The sequence below is a fragment of the Ixodes scapularis genome, unplaced genomic scaffold (assembly GCF_016920785.2).
Source record: "Ixodes scapularis isolate PalLabHiFi unplaced genomic scaffold, ASM1692078v2 PGA_scaffold13__105_contigs__length_92229423, whole genome shotgun sequence".
In the NCBI taxonomy this organism is placed as follows: Eukaryota; Metazoa; Arthropoda; class Arachnida; order Ixodida; family Ixodidae; genus Ixodes; species Ixodes scapularis.
Genome location: NW_024609839.1, coordinates 19,707,063 through 19,722,821, shown reverse-complemented (window position 1 = coordinate 19,722,821; position 15,759 = coordinate 19,707,063). Strand labels below are relative to the sequence as shown.

The 15,759-nt window shown below is 43.7% G+C and overlaps 1 protein-coding gene across 1 annotated transcript; it reads right to left on the bottom strand.

Moving 5' to 3' along the window:
* Nucleotides 1-4,672: 4,672 nt before the first annotated feature.
* LOC120843457 lies at nucleotides 4,673-6,411 on the bottom strand. The gene is made up of 3 exons (XM_040214845.1): nucleotides 6,288-6,411; nucleotides 5,424-5,985; nucleotides 4,673-5,342 (listed from the first exon to the last, which is right to left on the bottom strand). The coding sequence occupies exons 1-3, from the start codon at nucleotides 6,409-6,411 to the stop codon at nucleotides 4,673-4,675; spliced, it is 1,356 nt and encodes a 451-aa protein (XP_040070779.1).
* Between the last annotated feature and the right edge of the window lie 9,348 nt (nucleotides 6,412-15,759).

Sequence of the window (15,759 nt, the reverse complement as noted above, 5' to 3'; positions counted from 1 at the left end):
CTGGCCCGCCTAAGCACGTTATTGAATCCTTGAGGCTTATAATTGACACTCGCAGCCATAACAAGCACTTATGTGACCTTCCTGGTGTGATTTTACGCCAGTACCAGGGGCTCTGGAAATATATCTGATGTGTGCAGGCGACATGTGGGGGTTCATGTCGCATCATGTGGTTCACCTCTCTCTCTCTTTGTGTATATACATATATATATATAGGGGCATGTTGACTTGGAGGCCAAAGGCGTAGAAGACAGAGATGCAGGGTAACGGTGGAAAACAAACCAGGAAGGTTCATTCGACGTTTCGACCTGAGGCAGATTTTCATCATTTTCCTGACGAAGACGTTTCCAGGTCGAAACATTGAATAAATCCTGGTTTGTTTTCCACCGTTACCCTGCATCTCTGTCTCTCTCTTTCTTTATATATATATATGTATATATATATAGGAGCCGTGAGGCGAAGTACTGCATCATGACACTAACGAGCGCCGACAGGGAGTGCTTCGGTAGTCGCAGCACAGCAGATGCTCCAACGCGGTTTAGCCTGGTGTTGGCACATGTTTTGTCTTTCATGTTGGATTAGTCTGTGGGGCCTCGTCGCCCATGGAGTGCAGCTTCAACATGCAACAGCCTCACGGGTGGTGGGAGGGGACAAGAAAGGGGGGGGGGGCGGTCGGGACAGTTTGGAGTGGGGGGGGGGGGGGGGGCATGGCCCCCACTGCCCCCCCCCCCCCTTCCCCCGGTCCCGGGGTCCCTGGCCGGTGCTGTTGTTTTACGCCACTCGTGTTCATCATGTTTCTAGTGGCCAGCAGTGTGCATTAAGGATGTTTTTTTCTTTTTTTAGGAAATAGCTCCTAGCACCCTGCTGCTTTCTTCACTGACAGACAGCGAGGATACAGATACTTGCAGCGACTCGGAGGTACAAGACCTTGCAGCTCCCAGTGTCATGTTTCCGGACTCCGTTGTACAGATGTACACCCCTCATGATCAAGTGGCAGCTCAGGGTTTGAAACTGACTACCCTGCAATGTGGGCAAATCGAGGTGGGCACGCGTGCTCAGGCCCATTCTGGAATCTGGTTTGAGCAAAGGCAGGGAAGGATAACTGCATCAATCCTTGGGAGGGTACTTTCGTGCCGCAATGGACAGGAAGGTATTGTGTCCGAGATCATGGGGTATGTCAAGGCTCCCGATGTACCAAGTCTAAGACATGGAAAGGCGAGTGAGGGTGATGCTCGGAGGGCGTTCGTCTTATCCGAGGAACGAAATCACAGGGACTTTAAAGTTGAGAACACAGGCCTCTTTGTCTGTCCCGAGAAGCCGTTCCTGGGAGCTTCGCCTGACGGTCTAGTCACCTGCTCGTGCTGCACTAAAGCAGTCTTAGAGATCAAGTGCCCCTCTACGTGCAAGGGCAAGAAGCTGCGAGACCCTGACACTAAGCTGCCGTCTTATTTGACAAAGGATCTGCAGCTTGAAGCCACTCACGACCATTATGCGCAGGTGCAGGCGCAGATGGCGCTGAGTGGTGTAGAGAGAGCTTTTTTTGTGGTGTATACCGGAGTCGACATTAGCGTTGAGATGATACATTTCAACAATATTTTCTCGGATACAGCAGTTGGAAAGGCAGAGCTATTTTTTTTTAGCCATGTGTTTTTAGAGTTTCGCTCCAGGGACTTGCAAAAGAAACTTGAAAGGGCCAAGAAGTCCTGCATCTGCAAAGGAGCAAAAACTGGCGCTGTAGTGCAGTGCAGTGCATGTGGAGCAGTAGCTCATTTAAAGTGCCTGGGGCTGAAACGGAGGCCCAAGATCTGGATCTGCTCAGATTGTCAAGACTGCATTGAGGAAGTTTAGGGATTTATCTTTATACACTGCAGTGATCTCATTTTGAATGAAGTATTTAGGCTAACATTTTCACTACCGATGAAGCAACACTTGTTGAGTCTCGCCTCATTTTAAGTGAACTCTTTTCACTGTTATGCCCAAGAGATGTAATGCGCTGAATGTTTTTTTGTTTTTTTTTTGTCCTAGACTGCTGGCAGCCTACCCGAAAATGTTTATATTTAGTGCACACTTTGTCACAATTTATTTAAAGATTTCTTATCTTGTCTGTTGGATGAGAATGCAAATGTTTGATCCTCTGAAAGACACATGCACAGTCATGCAGATACTAGACAGCTCCATGCCAGCCGGCCTTTCTTTTCTGAGGAGTGCTTCACTGGTGGCTTACATCTGAATTGGTGCTGACATCGGGTCTCGTCCACGTGAAGCAGACGGAGTGAGCCCATCAACGCAAACAAACTGCCGTTATCATGTGCGACCTTGTCACAAAGAGTAAGTATAAAAAGGAATGTAGCAATACAACAATATTTCAAAGCATGGTAAGAATGGCTCATAACTATCATAATTTCTACCATCCTCTCCTATCACGAATGACCTCCAAGCTTGACTCTTTCCTAAATGCTCCTCTTCCCTTTGCTCAGACAACAGCGGCAAAGACACAGGTAATAACAGCAGTTTGTTTGCATTGGTGGGTTCCCCGTCTGCCTTGCGACGAGTTTTGGCATCACCAGTAAATCGAAAGTAAGCCAGGAGACGGCACTCCTCAGAAATGAATGCCTACTTGCGTGGAGCTATTCAGTGCCTCCACGACTGTGCTTGTTGCAAGCATGGGGTACCTACCATCTCGCGCCTCAAATGAAAAATTACAGAAACATTGTGAACTGCAGGTTTTAAGAATTTCGAGTATTCGAGACAACCCATGGATGAAGTTGGCTAGGGCCCGGCAAGTAGTAGTACCGGAGCATTCTAACATGACCATGGACACTTCAGAATGCTTGAAAATGCTGCTTTGCCAGTTTTAATGTTCTTGTGCTGTTTTTGCTTGTTGTAAAAGATAATATACTGAATTGTGGATTTTTGCATTAAATTTGTTTTTCGAAGCTACAATAGATATCTTTAACTAAAGCGAAATTCAAGCGTGAAAGGGTCAATTCCAACTGTGTGTCATTTAAATCCACACCTCTAAACTGCAGTGATGCTTTATTTGTTCAATGTAATAAAGGAGGATCCGAGACCTTCCCCTTGCAACATTTGTTTGTGAGCTTTATTCACCCCAATGATATGTAAACCTTTCATTTATGCATTTCACATATGACATTATGCCCATCTTGTTTGCTTTTGTCTAATACTAGCCTTTCCAGCATTCACTACAATCTGAAATCTGATCTTTGTAAATATTGAAGAATACGGCACAAGCGAATAGTGACATTGGGAGTGCTCTTGACCCGACCAAACGAGATTTCTTTTTCGCCAGCAGTTCTGTAGATCGACCCGATTACAAGGCACAAGCAGACCAATCACCAAGGAAGTAAAAAATACAAACAAATGCTTGCAGAAACCTGACTGAATGCATTGGCACTCATTGCTAGTTCTAAGTCATAATAGTCGAATATCATACCAGAGGGCAATAAAAACCCATTAGCTTGTATTTCGCATCTTAACTCTAATCTCCTTCGAATTATGTCCCTTGGGACTCATCACACTTATTCCAGCTGTTCGTGCACTGCTACAAATATTTCTTCTTCCTAGTGTCCTCTGGACCGATGAGTCAGGACCATTTCCGTAACAGAAAAGCATGGCAAACCTGATAAATGCCATGCTTTTAAGAAATCTTTTACTACAGCATGTTACGCAAGACAATACAGCGAAGCTTTTTTTTTCCTCGCTCGAAAGCAGCTGGCGCACAAATTTCTCAGCCATTCGGCACATGCTGCTAAAGCCGTGTGCGCATCAAGATTTGTTTGCTTGCCAGGAATGTAGGAACATATGACAGGTAGTTTTCCTGATCACATGAATTAGTTTTTTTTATGAATGATTATTCACGTCCATACTCTTTCAGTGTGCAAATACCAAATTTCAACAATGCAAGACACACCGGGAATTACTAGATATGCTGCATGACTTTTATCTTCAGGCTCCAGACCACAGTACATAACACAAGGGGCAAATTTGGGTTCAAAAATAAAAGTTTTTGCTTAGATAGTCCGCACGCCGTGCATAATACGCACGTGGTGCTTAGTCGACACAAACATCTCATACACGGCGCACACTGACAGATGTCTGCTTTTAATGCGAAAGCAATAACTGTCCCATGGAGCGATCCGACGTCATCAGCCGCGCCAAACTTCAGATAAATTCTCGAAGCCGCGATCTGAGGCATCCCAGTTTTGAAACCACGCAGAAAGCCACGCAAAATGGCAGTGATACAAAGCCGCCGCGCGTCACTTTCAATTAGCACCTCCACCACTCCACGCCCAAAGTCAGCGTGGCAAGCGAAGCGTGCACATTCAACCGTCGACGCAAGTATGCTGTACATGAAATAAAAGAGCGGAGGAACGGCACTCTTGCTTTCGCATTCAAAACTCGTAAGAAGTGCTTAGGTGTACCCCGAACCTTTCTTAGCTCACAAACAAGCTTGTATTATACATATATCATCAACATAATCTCATTCACAAAATCCGTTGCGTCTCATCATAATAAACAATCTTGAAAAACAAAATTCCTGTGTAGTTTGGAGGCGTCGACAGTCCGCACAGCCTTAACTTTTGAACACGTATATTCCATGGACTATAGCCCGGAAAATGCGATACACACCACTGCAAACTACGTTATGCCAGATTTATCGGTCATTCTGGCCCACTCCTGCGATGAGGGGGCTTTGCAAGTTCACCAGTGCGGAGCACACAATCAGGGTCTTATCAATGGTGCTCAGCCCTACGTCCCCAACCTTCTTTACGTACGAGATGGGGAGGACCATTTGAAAGATGCGAAATGTCTTCAGTCTCTGAATGGTACGTTCGACATGAATGCGGGCCCGGGAAAGCTTCCTTGACAGGGCCACTTCCTCGCCCGACAGCTGCTTCTTCCCCTTGGTGAAAGACGGCATCAGCACTGAGGCACCCTTGGCTGCGAAGAGTTCCCCACACTTGAAGCCTCTGTCAGCCAAGATGACGTCGCCCTCCTCAATCTTGTCCAGAAGTCCGCATTTTGAAGTGAGTTCCTTGTCGGATACACGCCCACCCCAAGCCTTTGAGATGAACGTTATGGAACCTGCTGGAGAGACAGCTACTAAGAACTTAACAGTGTTATGGTGTTTGTACTGGGAGAATGTCTGGCTCCTGGCAGACATGAAGGATGGCTTGTGAATAAAGCTTTCTGAACACTCCACTGTGCACCTAACGTCCTTAAAAATGGGGTCACTGAAGACCTCTGGAAGGTTGCAGCGGATAGCTCTTCGTGATGGCCAAATCAAGAGGTTCCCCAAATTGCACGCGAGCACGTCCAACCACCTGTGAAAAATTACACTCACACTAGATGCCGAAATCCGGAAACGGCATGCCAGGTCCTCGGTCAGCAGCCCAAGTCTTAACCTCATTAAAACCATCACAAGTTGCTCCCCTGGCTCGAGGAAGGTCTGTGTGTCGGGTTTCCAAAACGATAAGATAAAGCTTAGAAGAGCATGGAACATATTCCGCGACATGAGACCAGTGTAGAACTTTACACGAAGGTCATCTTTAAGAGCATCTTTCGTGGGGGTGTTGCTCTCAAGGCTTCGTTTGAGGTTCTCATTGGATGCTTTGAAGCCCCTCAAAGTTTCAGTTGTCTTCACGAGCTCATTTTTAAGGTCGCACACTTGCTTTTTGAGGCTCTCATTTTCTTGCAGCAGAACCTCAACTTGGCCTCCTGTCATTTCGGTGTTGGCACCTGCATCAGCTGTTGCTGCATCTTCGGTGCAGGGAAGTTCCTCATGGCTAAGTTTGGATCCCTTGGCAGTAGCAGCGTCGTCTCTTGACTGGGCTTGCTCATTTTGTCGTTTCACTCGTTCCTGGAGTCGACCGTGACGAGCTATCTTCCTCGACACATCTGTCTGAGCCTTGAAGGCGAAAATCGAGGGCACATAGTCGGGATGTGTTGGGTCTTGAGACGGACAGCCTGCAATAGAAGAAAACGAAACCTGTGTAACAGTGGTTTTTGAGTGTCAGATGATGAAAAATGAATACATGCTTTCATGAGTCAATTCGCAGCTGCCAACACTTCACTATGCAGTAGGTAAATAAAAATGACACATTCAATATTATCCGGCTCGCTTGTTTTAGAAATAGGAAATCTGATCTTACTAGTTTTCTAACGGTCAGACAGCTGCAAGTTGTTTATTGAGTTATATCCGCGAACTTGCTTTGGGCGGATATATATGTAGCAATGAGGGAGTTCTACTTTTTTAATTTTCTTATTACACTGCCTAAAAAAAAAGTAGAGCAAGGTGCTATCGTAGAACGCGGGACTGGTTTGCCAATCGCCCGGCAATCTGTAGCTCGCGCGCACAACGTTCGATTTGCGTGACCACGGGCTTCGTTTCATCGTTCGCTGTCGCGTCTCGCTATCCATGAATCCTAAACCCTCAAGGAAACACCAATCGGCGCGTCAAACAGTTCTAAAATGCCCAACACCGCTTCGACCGGACCTAATATCTCGCGTAACCCACAAAAGTTTTCAGGGCAGCCTGTCTGCAAACCCTCGAGAGTTATCGGGACAGCATTTTGTTTTTAATATCCTAAACATAGGTACAACAAATCCGTGTGCCTTACCTTTAATAAAATGTGTCGAACATCCCTGTTGGAAAATATCGATGATGGAAAGATGATGGAAAAGGCTCATACAAGCGTAACCGTAATATGGGACATCCTATACAAGCGAAAAGGCAGCTCCAGTATAGTGGATTACGGCGGAACGATACAGGTGGGCGGAACCATACAAGCGTGTCGTATTATGGGACGTCCTATACCGGCGTAGTGGACTATGGCGGAACCATGTAGGCAGACGGAACCATACATGGATAACGTAATATGGGACATCCTATACCAGCGAAAAGGCGATACCGGCATGTTGGAGCCATATGGCTCCAACATGGTGGTTTCGCCTTTTCACTGTTGTACACGGCAATTTAGTTTTAAGCTTTACATATATGTTTAGAAAGGTCGTGAAAGCTAAATTAATGCGATTTGTGCAGGCGAGTTATATGGCCAGGCGTACGTAGTATAGGGACCTAGTCGTAACGATCAGTCAGATAATTAAATACAATTTGTTAGTTAACTTTTTAATTAATGAAAATGAAACTATGGTTTCTATTGGAAACTTGCTGAGTCACTGAAAACCACAAAATCAACTCTTTTTAGAAGGATATAATGCAGGGGTAGCATTTTACGCGTTCTGTAAAAATGCTTTATTTGGACGAGTTTCTAGGTTTCAGTTTCTTATCAGAGCTCATCTTTGCGCCCACGGTCCTGTTCCCCAGGGGCTTAGACGCGCAACACACGTGCGCCTTGCTTCCCTCCATCCTACGAGGGAGGCGAGGGGGCGGCTTCGCACTGCGGCCACCGGGCAGCAGGACCGTAGGTGCAAAGATGCGCTCTGGTAAGAAACCGAAGTCTGGAAACGCGTCCAAATTGACCATTTTTTTAGAACACCATAAAATGCTGCTCTTGTCTTATATCTTCACAAAGAAAATTAATTTAGTGTGTTTTGATGATGCTTCGAAATTTCTAATTGGAACCATGGGCCTATTTTCACTGATTAAAAATTTCAGGAACATACTATACTTAGAGAGAGGCTGAAGCGGTTTTGTATTTGAGAAAACACTTTTAAATCTTCTTCATTTGACCTCCAGAATCTCAAATATCAAAATTATTTGCCAATTTAATTAATCGAGGCTGCATAGAGTCATTTTTAAAGCGCTTTGAAAGCACTTCCCTAGAGAGCAACGTCACAATTGAGCAGCTTTCAAAATCTTTGTTCACGCATCTTCAGCGCCTATGAAAGCTATGCACGCACATGCTATTTTTTAAAGGGGCAGAAAAATGTGTCACGACTGGTGCCAATGCGGGAGAATATACCTAGAAAACTTGCGACTGGACGCGCGGCCCTTAAAGGGGCCCTGCAATGACTTTTTGACTGGTTTTTAATTTGCACTGAACCTGAGCGTACTGAACGCAGTAACTTAATCCAACTTTTCTTTTCTCAAATTTCGCTTTATTTTAAAAGTTATAGGCACATTAGAATTACAAAAACAAGCAAAAAATAACCTCCTTCATGACGTCGTAGGTCCTGGCTTAAGTGGCCTTGAACTAGAAGAGGAGTAGTGAGCTCATCGAGCGCACACGGCTGCCGCACTCCGTATCGACGGCTCGAGAGGGCGCCACTGAAGCACGTGTTGGATAGGCTGTATGAAGCGGGCGGCCAGGGCAGCTCGCATTGCATTTGCTGCGCGACTAATCACTAATTCGGCATAACACTTCATCGGCCACAAACGACAGCAAACACGGGGTAAAGATCAGTTCAGAAATGGGAGCCACTTCGCGCTGACGCACCGCCAAATGGCCAAATCGCCAGCAGGGCCCGCGCCGAAGGCCTTCGGAACGCTGGGAACCGGTCGGATTCTTGAGCCGGTATACGACCACAGCGCCGCCGCGTACATCCGGGACCTTTCTACGCTCCTCGTTCGTCGTAGCCTCATCCCACTAGCCTTTTCTAGTATGCGCCGTTTTTTTCCGCCGCTTGGTGGCGGGTATGTCGACGGGTCATTTCTCGTTTCCGTACTTTCTAAACTGCATTTGTTTCTTTTCTGATCTAAAATAGCGAACAAAAACTACTTTCATACATAATTGAAACGGTTCGCGACACTTTCATTTTGTATCTCGACTAAAAAAAAGCTCTTAGCGGCTTTGACCAGTGGCAAGCCCAGGACCAAAGACGTCACATTTTGCGCGCTTTCGGTACCGCGGGTCGCCCTCGTCGGTGGAGGAGGTTTCCGCGCCGTCCGGTTAAAATATGACGCACTGATATTTAGTTACTCTCTCCGTGCCCGCTGGCTTGCCCGAACCCCAAGAGACGTGGAAACCGCAAAAAAGGTAGATGCTTAAATATGATTGCAGGGCCCCTTTAAGCGACACACACTTGGCGGCTGAAAGGTCTTCTTACGATGTCACTATTGGTAGGATGTTTTTTTTGTGTTTTCTCAAGTTTAGTTATATCTTTGTGGAAAACGAACGGGATATTCAGATTCGCGGGATAAAACCACGCGAGAATGAACCTCCATCTAGTTTTCTGAAAGAAGTCTGGCGCATCTCTGTAATAAGCCGACTGATCATTACAAATTAGCCTTTTATACTATGCCGCCCTGGCCATATAACTCACGTGTACAGACTGCGTAAATGTAGCTTTTACAGCTTTTTTTTAAAAAATCTGTAAAATATACAAAAAGAACACTCTGTAGAATGTCCCCCAATACAATATGATTGTATGCTTCCTTTCTCGCTTGCATTGTTCAAGAAAGACTTGTGGATATCCAGCGTTTCATTGGAATGCCGGATGTCAATGAGTCTCTACATCAGTGAGTGGTTTCAAACAATTATGATGTTTGCACACCAGTAAGCTCTTATCTGAGGCTCACCAGGAGCACTAAGAGCAGAGGCAAAATGTCGTGACCTGGTAAATTTGGTTGCAGGTATTTATTTTTAGAAGAACTGCATGCAGCAAAGCTTAACTTTGCTCAAAAGAAGATAATTAAAAATTCAATGCTGAACAATGGTGTCCCTTGAGCTGTCAGACCAAACTCCCACTCTTGTCACTCAGGAGTTCCTAACTTGTGCGTAGAGGATCAGCACAACCCAGATTTGTGCTGCAAGCGCACCTGCAATATAAAAGTTGAAAAAACATGAGATGAAATATGAGACGTTTACAATTCTCTGTAATGAGAAAATACAGTACAGCTCTCGAAGAGGAAGATGGGAGGGTATGCCCCTCCTTCCCCTCTCCTCCACCTCTTCTGCTCCCTCCGATTTAGGGGGAAATTTCCCCACTAAATTTAGCGGGTTAAGTTTCCCAATAAATTTAGCGCGGAAATTGATGTCACATAACCTCAACACAAATGCAGTTTTTCCGCTAAAAGTAGCGGGGAAAATGACGTCGCATGACCGTGTCACGTCATCCATAAAAACATTCAGTTTCTCAGCTAGACTTAACAGAAATATTAACGTCACATGACCACAACATTAATTCAATTTCCTGCCAAGTTTAGTTAAACGGTTACGCCGACAGCGACGCCGCGAAACGCGGAAACGGGTGCTAACAGCTGCGCTAAAAACTAAATGCATCAGGTGAAATAAAGTGAACATTAGATATACTGTAAGAAAAAGAAGAGAATCTAAGATGCCGTTCTCAGATCCTTCCTTTTGTCCGTTCTCAAATGTTTTGATATCAAGAAATGTTTATCTCTTTATTCATACCCAGAGAACCCCTCCCAGTTTCAGCATGAATGCAATAAATCAATGCAGACTAGACCTAGTAAACTATAATGCACATAAAAATGAATGTTTGCCACATAGTCATGTATCAGTAAGTGGCTCAGATCTCAAAATACATTTGTATTGAGGAACATTCTTGAATAAAACTTCTGGGCTTCGAATTCAACAGTTTGTACTTCCATAAGGAACACTGTATGGCACTGATTTTTTTTGTTTTTTGTGACACATCAGAAACAGCACAACACTGTCATCCTTGCATACCTAACAAGAATTGGTATTTTTTTTTTTTTAGCATGGCATGTGCTATTCCAGGGGTGGCCAACCTGCGGCTCGCGAGCCGCATGCGGCACTTCGCGTGTTAAAGTGCGGCTCGCGGCTCCCTCACCCCGCCCCCTCCCCCACCTCCCTTCCGGTCACACGAGCACTTCCCCAAAAAGAGAGATGGAACGTGTTTTAAATCGAAAGACAGATTGCGGTTTGGCAAGTCTTGGGCTACGTACAGATGGACTGCTTTTGACTTGGATAGATTGAAAGTAGTTCGAGTTTCGTCTATTGCTCTGGACAAAAGTTTGCACCCCCCCCCCCCCCCGCGGCTTTTGGAAGTTTTGCGCCTCTGTATGCGGCTCTTAGGCCGGGTCAGCCTGGCCACCCCGGTGCTATTCTAATGCCCATACAGCCTCCTTTAACAAAATTTCCTTTGTATAGCTTTTTATTGGTTCTTATTTAGCTCGCACGACAGATTCGGTACCTTGAATTCTCACTCGGCATCAACAGTTTTATATATTAATGTAATAGCGAAAGACAAGATGTATGGACTTGAGTATGGTTCAACAAGCACAGATGTTGAGAAAAGTACTGAGGAAAACTCAAATGTCAAAATAAAAATACGCTGGAATGTGGATACAATTATGGACATGGTCATGAATACAGTTAGCAGATTCAATATAAAGAATATGTGTTAGACGCACGCTCAAAGAAACCTGTTGCATCATTATTCATTCAAATTACTTTGCAGAACCCAGCGCTGCAGTCTCAGGTGGAAGTTCGCTGGATGAGTCTACTGAAAATGAGTGTAGACGGAAAAAGCAGTTTGATCTGCGATAATGAGCATTACATAAGTGACATGTCATTATTACTGTTACAGTGCCGAATGTTCCAAACTGTCAGTCGCATCATTCTGTGAATTCCCTCCGTACATTACAGGGTTTGGCTCTTTCGAATGCTTTGCGAGAAAAATGATGAACTGGAAATATCTAGAGTAGTTCTAGAAAAACTATTTCCAGAATCTTATTTCAGCATCGCAAAGAATATAAAAAGTTTCTAAAGACAAGGTTAGTGCAGGAGTTGAATACTCTAAATACTTTGTTTTTCGAAACCATCTTGCCGTAGTAAACGTATGAAGTTCCCCTAGGTAGAGCTAGTCATTACGGATGATTGTGCCCATTGCATACCATAAAAATTTAATTTGCGACCTACAATATTTACAAACTCAATTAACTCTGAATAAGTGGACCACTTGGCATTAAAGATTGGCCTCACCATGACTGTCTGCCAACATCTACATAATAATTTTCATGAACCTATGTATTTCAAGAAAATATTTGGTGCAAGCTGCTTAAAACACAATAGCACTTTTTAACAAGTGCTGATTGTTGGGCAAGTTGGTACGGTACGTTAGAAAACATATTTGCGCTTTGAAGACGGGGACATAGGAAGGACAGACACCACCGAGTGCTAACTTTCAACTGATTTAATTCAAGAACCTCAGCGTAAAAACACACTGCGTCACCGCACCACATCTCAACCAATCCGTGGCCCTGCCACGGACCGCAAGTACGCCAACTCCTTATCCGCCAAGTCAATTGACGCCACACTGACACAACACGTGCCGGAACTATTTATAGCATCAGCCTCCATAATCTCTCTAACAGTCATATCTTTGTGCCTAGCAAGAACAGTAGACAAAGCAAATAATGGTTTGCACTCGCAGTGATGATCTGTCGTGTCACTGCCATGACTGAGGGTGCAAACAATTATTTGCTTCGTCTACTGTTCTTGAGAGGCACAAAGATAGGACTGTTAGCGAGATTATGGAGGCTGACACTATAAATAGTTCCGGCACAAGTTGTGTCAGTATGGCGTCAATTGACTTGGCGGATAAGGAGTTGGCATACTTGCGGTCCGTGGCAGAACGGATTGGTTGAGATGTGGTGCGGTGACAAAGTTTGTTTCTATGCTGAGGTTCTTGAATTAAAGCAGTTGAATGTTAGCGCTCTGTTGTGTCTGTCCTTCCTATGTCCCCGTCTTCCAAGCGCAATCATGTTTTCTATCACACTTTTTAACACTAATAGAAAGCCTGTAGTGGGCCACAACTTAAGCAGTTTTCACTTCATTATGAAGAGCAATTACACATATGTGAACCATGAATATAGGCCTGCACTGAATTTTTTTCTAAAGCTGAACGTGCAAGTTCCTGTTTTTTTATATTTCACATGTCCCGACTGCTGGGTGTGGTAGGGACATAAGATTGATGACACCAACGAAACACAATGATTATTTTAAGAATTTGTTTGGGTAAAGCACGAACAAGGCGATCTGCGGGAAGTTATTTCTGTGACACCGTCGAACCTACATCCGCGGGCTTTAAGTTCACATGTTAATCATGTCTGCAGACTCCTTTTTGTAATTGGAACTCCATCCAACCCAATATTTGAACATGTTTTTTTGCATTTTAGGCTTAGTAGTGCTTTTGCTGTTCTAGTAATAGGTAAGAAAAATGCTTATTTCAAGTGGCATACCTAACACCTGGTGGCACGAGGACTCCCCTGTCGTGACGCTGATCGAAAGTCATAGGCAGGGAGATACTGCGATGCTCTTGTTGCTGGGATTATCTCCCCCATGGTCCTGGCCAGACCACAGAAAAAGATTGAGTCCAAGCTTGTGGCCACTAGGATCTCCAGATCTTGAGGCACCCAAGTAGCTGAAAATAAAAACAAATCACAATCAAGTACTTGGCAGAGCTACATTAGAATGGCTAGCATATTCTTTCGTGATCAGCACATAGATCCTCTTATTTTAGTCACAGTCACCCCCCAGGACAAGGCCACGTAGGCGTTAAAATGATGGGCACCGAATTAAGGCGAATGATCAAATGCATTCATTTAACCCTCTTTCGCCCCAACCTGAGAGACTTCTGTCAAATATTCACATTCAACTGTAAAGACTACAAATAAAACTACTACTGCAATGCAGAGCCGTATAGTCTGTTCTCATATGTTTTGATTTTAAGAAATGTTTATATCTTTATTCATACCCAGAGAACCCCTCCCAGTTTCAGCATGAATGCAATAAATCAATGCAGACTAGACCTTGTAAACTATAATGCACATGAAAATGAATGTTCGCCACATAGTCATGTATGAGTCAGTGGCTAAGATCTCTAAATACATTTGTATTGAGGAACATTCTTGAATAAAACTTCTGGGCTTTGAATTCGACAGTTTGTACTTCCATAAGGAACACTGTATGGCACTGATTTTTTTTGTGACACATCAGAAACAGCACAGCAGTGTCATCCTTGCATACCTAACAAGAATTTGTATTTTTTTTTTAGCATGGCATGTGCTATTCTAATGCTTACACAGCCTCCTTTAACAAAATTTCCTTTGTAGAGCTTTCTATTGGTTCTTATTTAACTCGCACGACAGATTCGGTACCTTGAATTCTCACTCGGCATCAACAGTTTTATATATTAATGTAATAGGGAAAGACAAGATGTATGGTCTTGAGTACGGCTCAACAAGCACAGATGTTGAGAAAAGTACTGAAGAAAACTCAAACGTCAAAATAAAAATAAGCTGGAATGTGGATACATTTAAGGACACGGTCATAAATACAGTAGCAGATTCAATGTGAAGAATACGTGTTAGACGCACACTCAAAGAAACCTGTTGCAGCTATATTCATTCAAATTACTTCGCAGAACCCAGCGCTGCAGTCTCGGGTGCGAGTTCGCTGAATGAGTCCACTGAAAATGAGTGCAGACGGAAAAAGCAGTTTGATCTGCGAAAATGAGCATTACATAGGCAAGTGACATGGCATTATTACTGTTACAGTGCCGAATGTTTCAAACTGCCAGTCGCATCATTCTGGAATTCCATCCGTATATTACAGGGTTTGGCTCTCTCGAATGCTTTGCGAGAAAAATTATCAACTGGAAATGTCTAGCGTAGTTCTAGAAAAACTACTTCCAGAATCCTAACTCAGCATCGTAAAGAATATAAAAAGTTTCTAGAGATAAGGTTAGTGCAGGAGTTGAATAAACTAAATACTTAGTTTTGCGAAACCATCTTGCCGTAGTAAACGTATAAAGTTCCCCTAGGTAGAGCTAGTCATTACGTATGATTGTGCCCATTGCATACCATAAAAATTTAATTTGCGACCTACAATATTTACAGACTCAACCAACTCTGAATAAGTGGAACACTTGGCACTAAAGATTGGTCTCACCATGACTGTCTGCAAACATTCACATAATAATTTCCATAAACCTATGCATTTCAAGAAAATATATAGAGCGAGCTGTTTAAACTGCCATAACACTTTTTGACACTAATAGAAAGCCTGTAGTGGGCCACAACTTCAGCAGTTTTTACTTCATTACGAAGGGCACTAACAAATATGTGAACCTTAAAACTAGGCCTGCACTGAATTGCTTTCTTAAGTTGAACGTGCTATGCTCGGTTCAATATATTATCTTTGCAGAGCTGACAATGTGCAAGTTCCCATTTTTTTATATTTCAAATCTCCCGACTGCTGGGTGGGGTAGGTACATAAGACTGATGACACCAACGTAACACAATGATTATTTTAAGAATTTGTTTGGGTATAGCTAGGGTGACCATATTTTTCAAGGGAGAAAACGGGACATCCCAGCAGAAAATCGGAAGGGGGGGGGAATTATAATGAAATTTTATATGATTCTATATCCGTGCTATATCCAGTAACTATATATATATATATACATATATATATATATATTAGGGGTGTGGGAATATTGGTTTGAATTGAATAGCGCTGCGTCATTTAGTATAGCTTTCGCAGCGGTAGGGGAAACCGAGACCTACCGGTTCTCTTTACACTGTCGATGCTGGGAATTACGCTGCGCTATTCGATTCGAACCACTATTCGCACACCCCTAATATATATATATATATATATATATATATATATATATATATATACAGAGAGAGAGAGAGAGAGAGAGAGATTTCTACACACGTGTCTTCGCGAGAGAAATTGTGTTTGTAGGCAAGAACAGTTCTAAATTTTACTATACGGTCATTTTTGTAAAATATACTTGTAACGAATAGGCATTGTTTCGGTTTGCTTCAACTCGCTTAGTGCC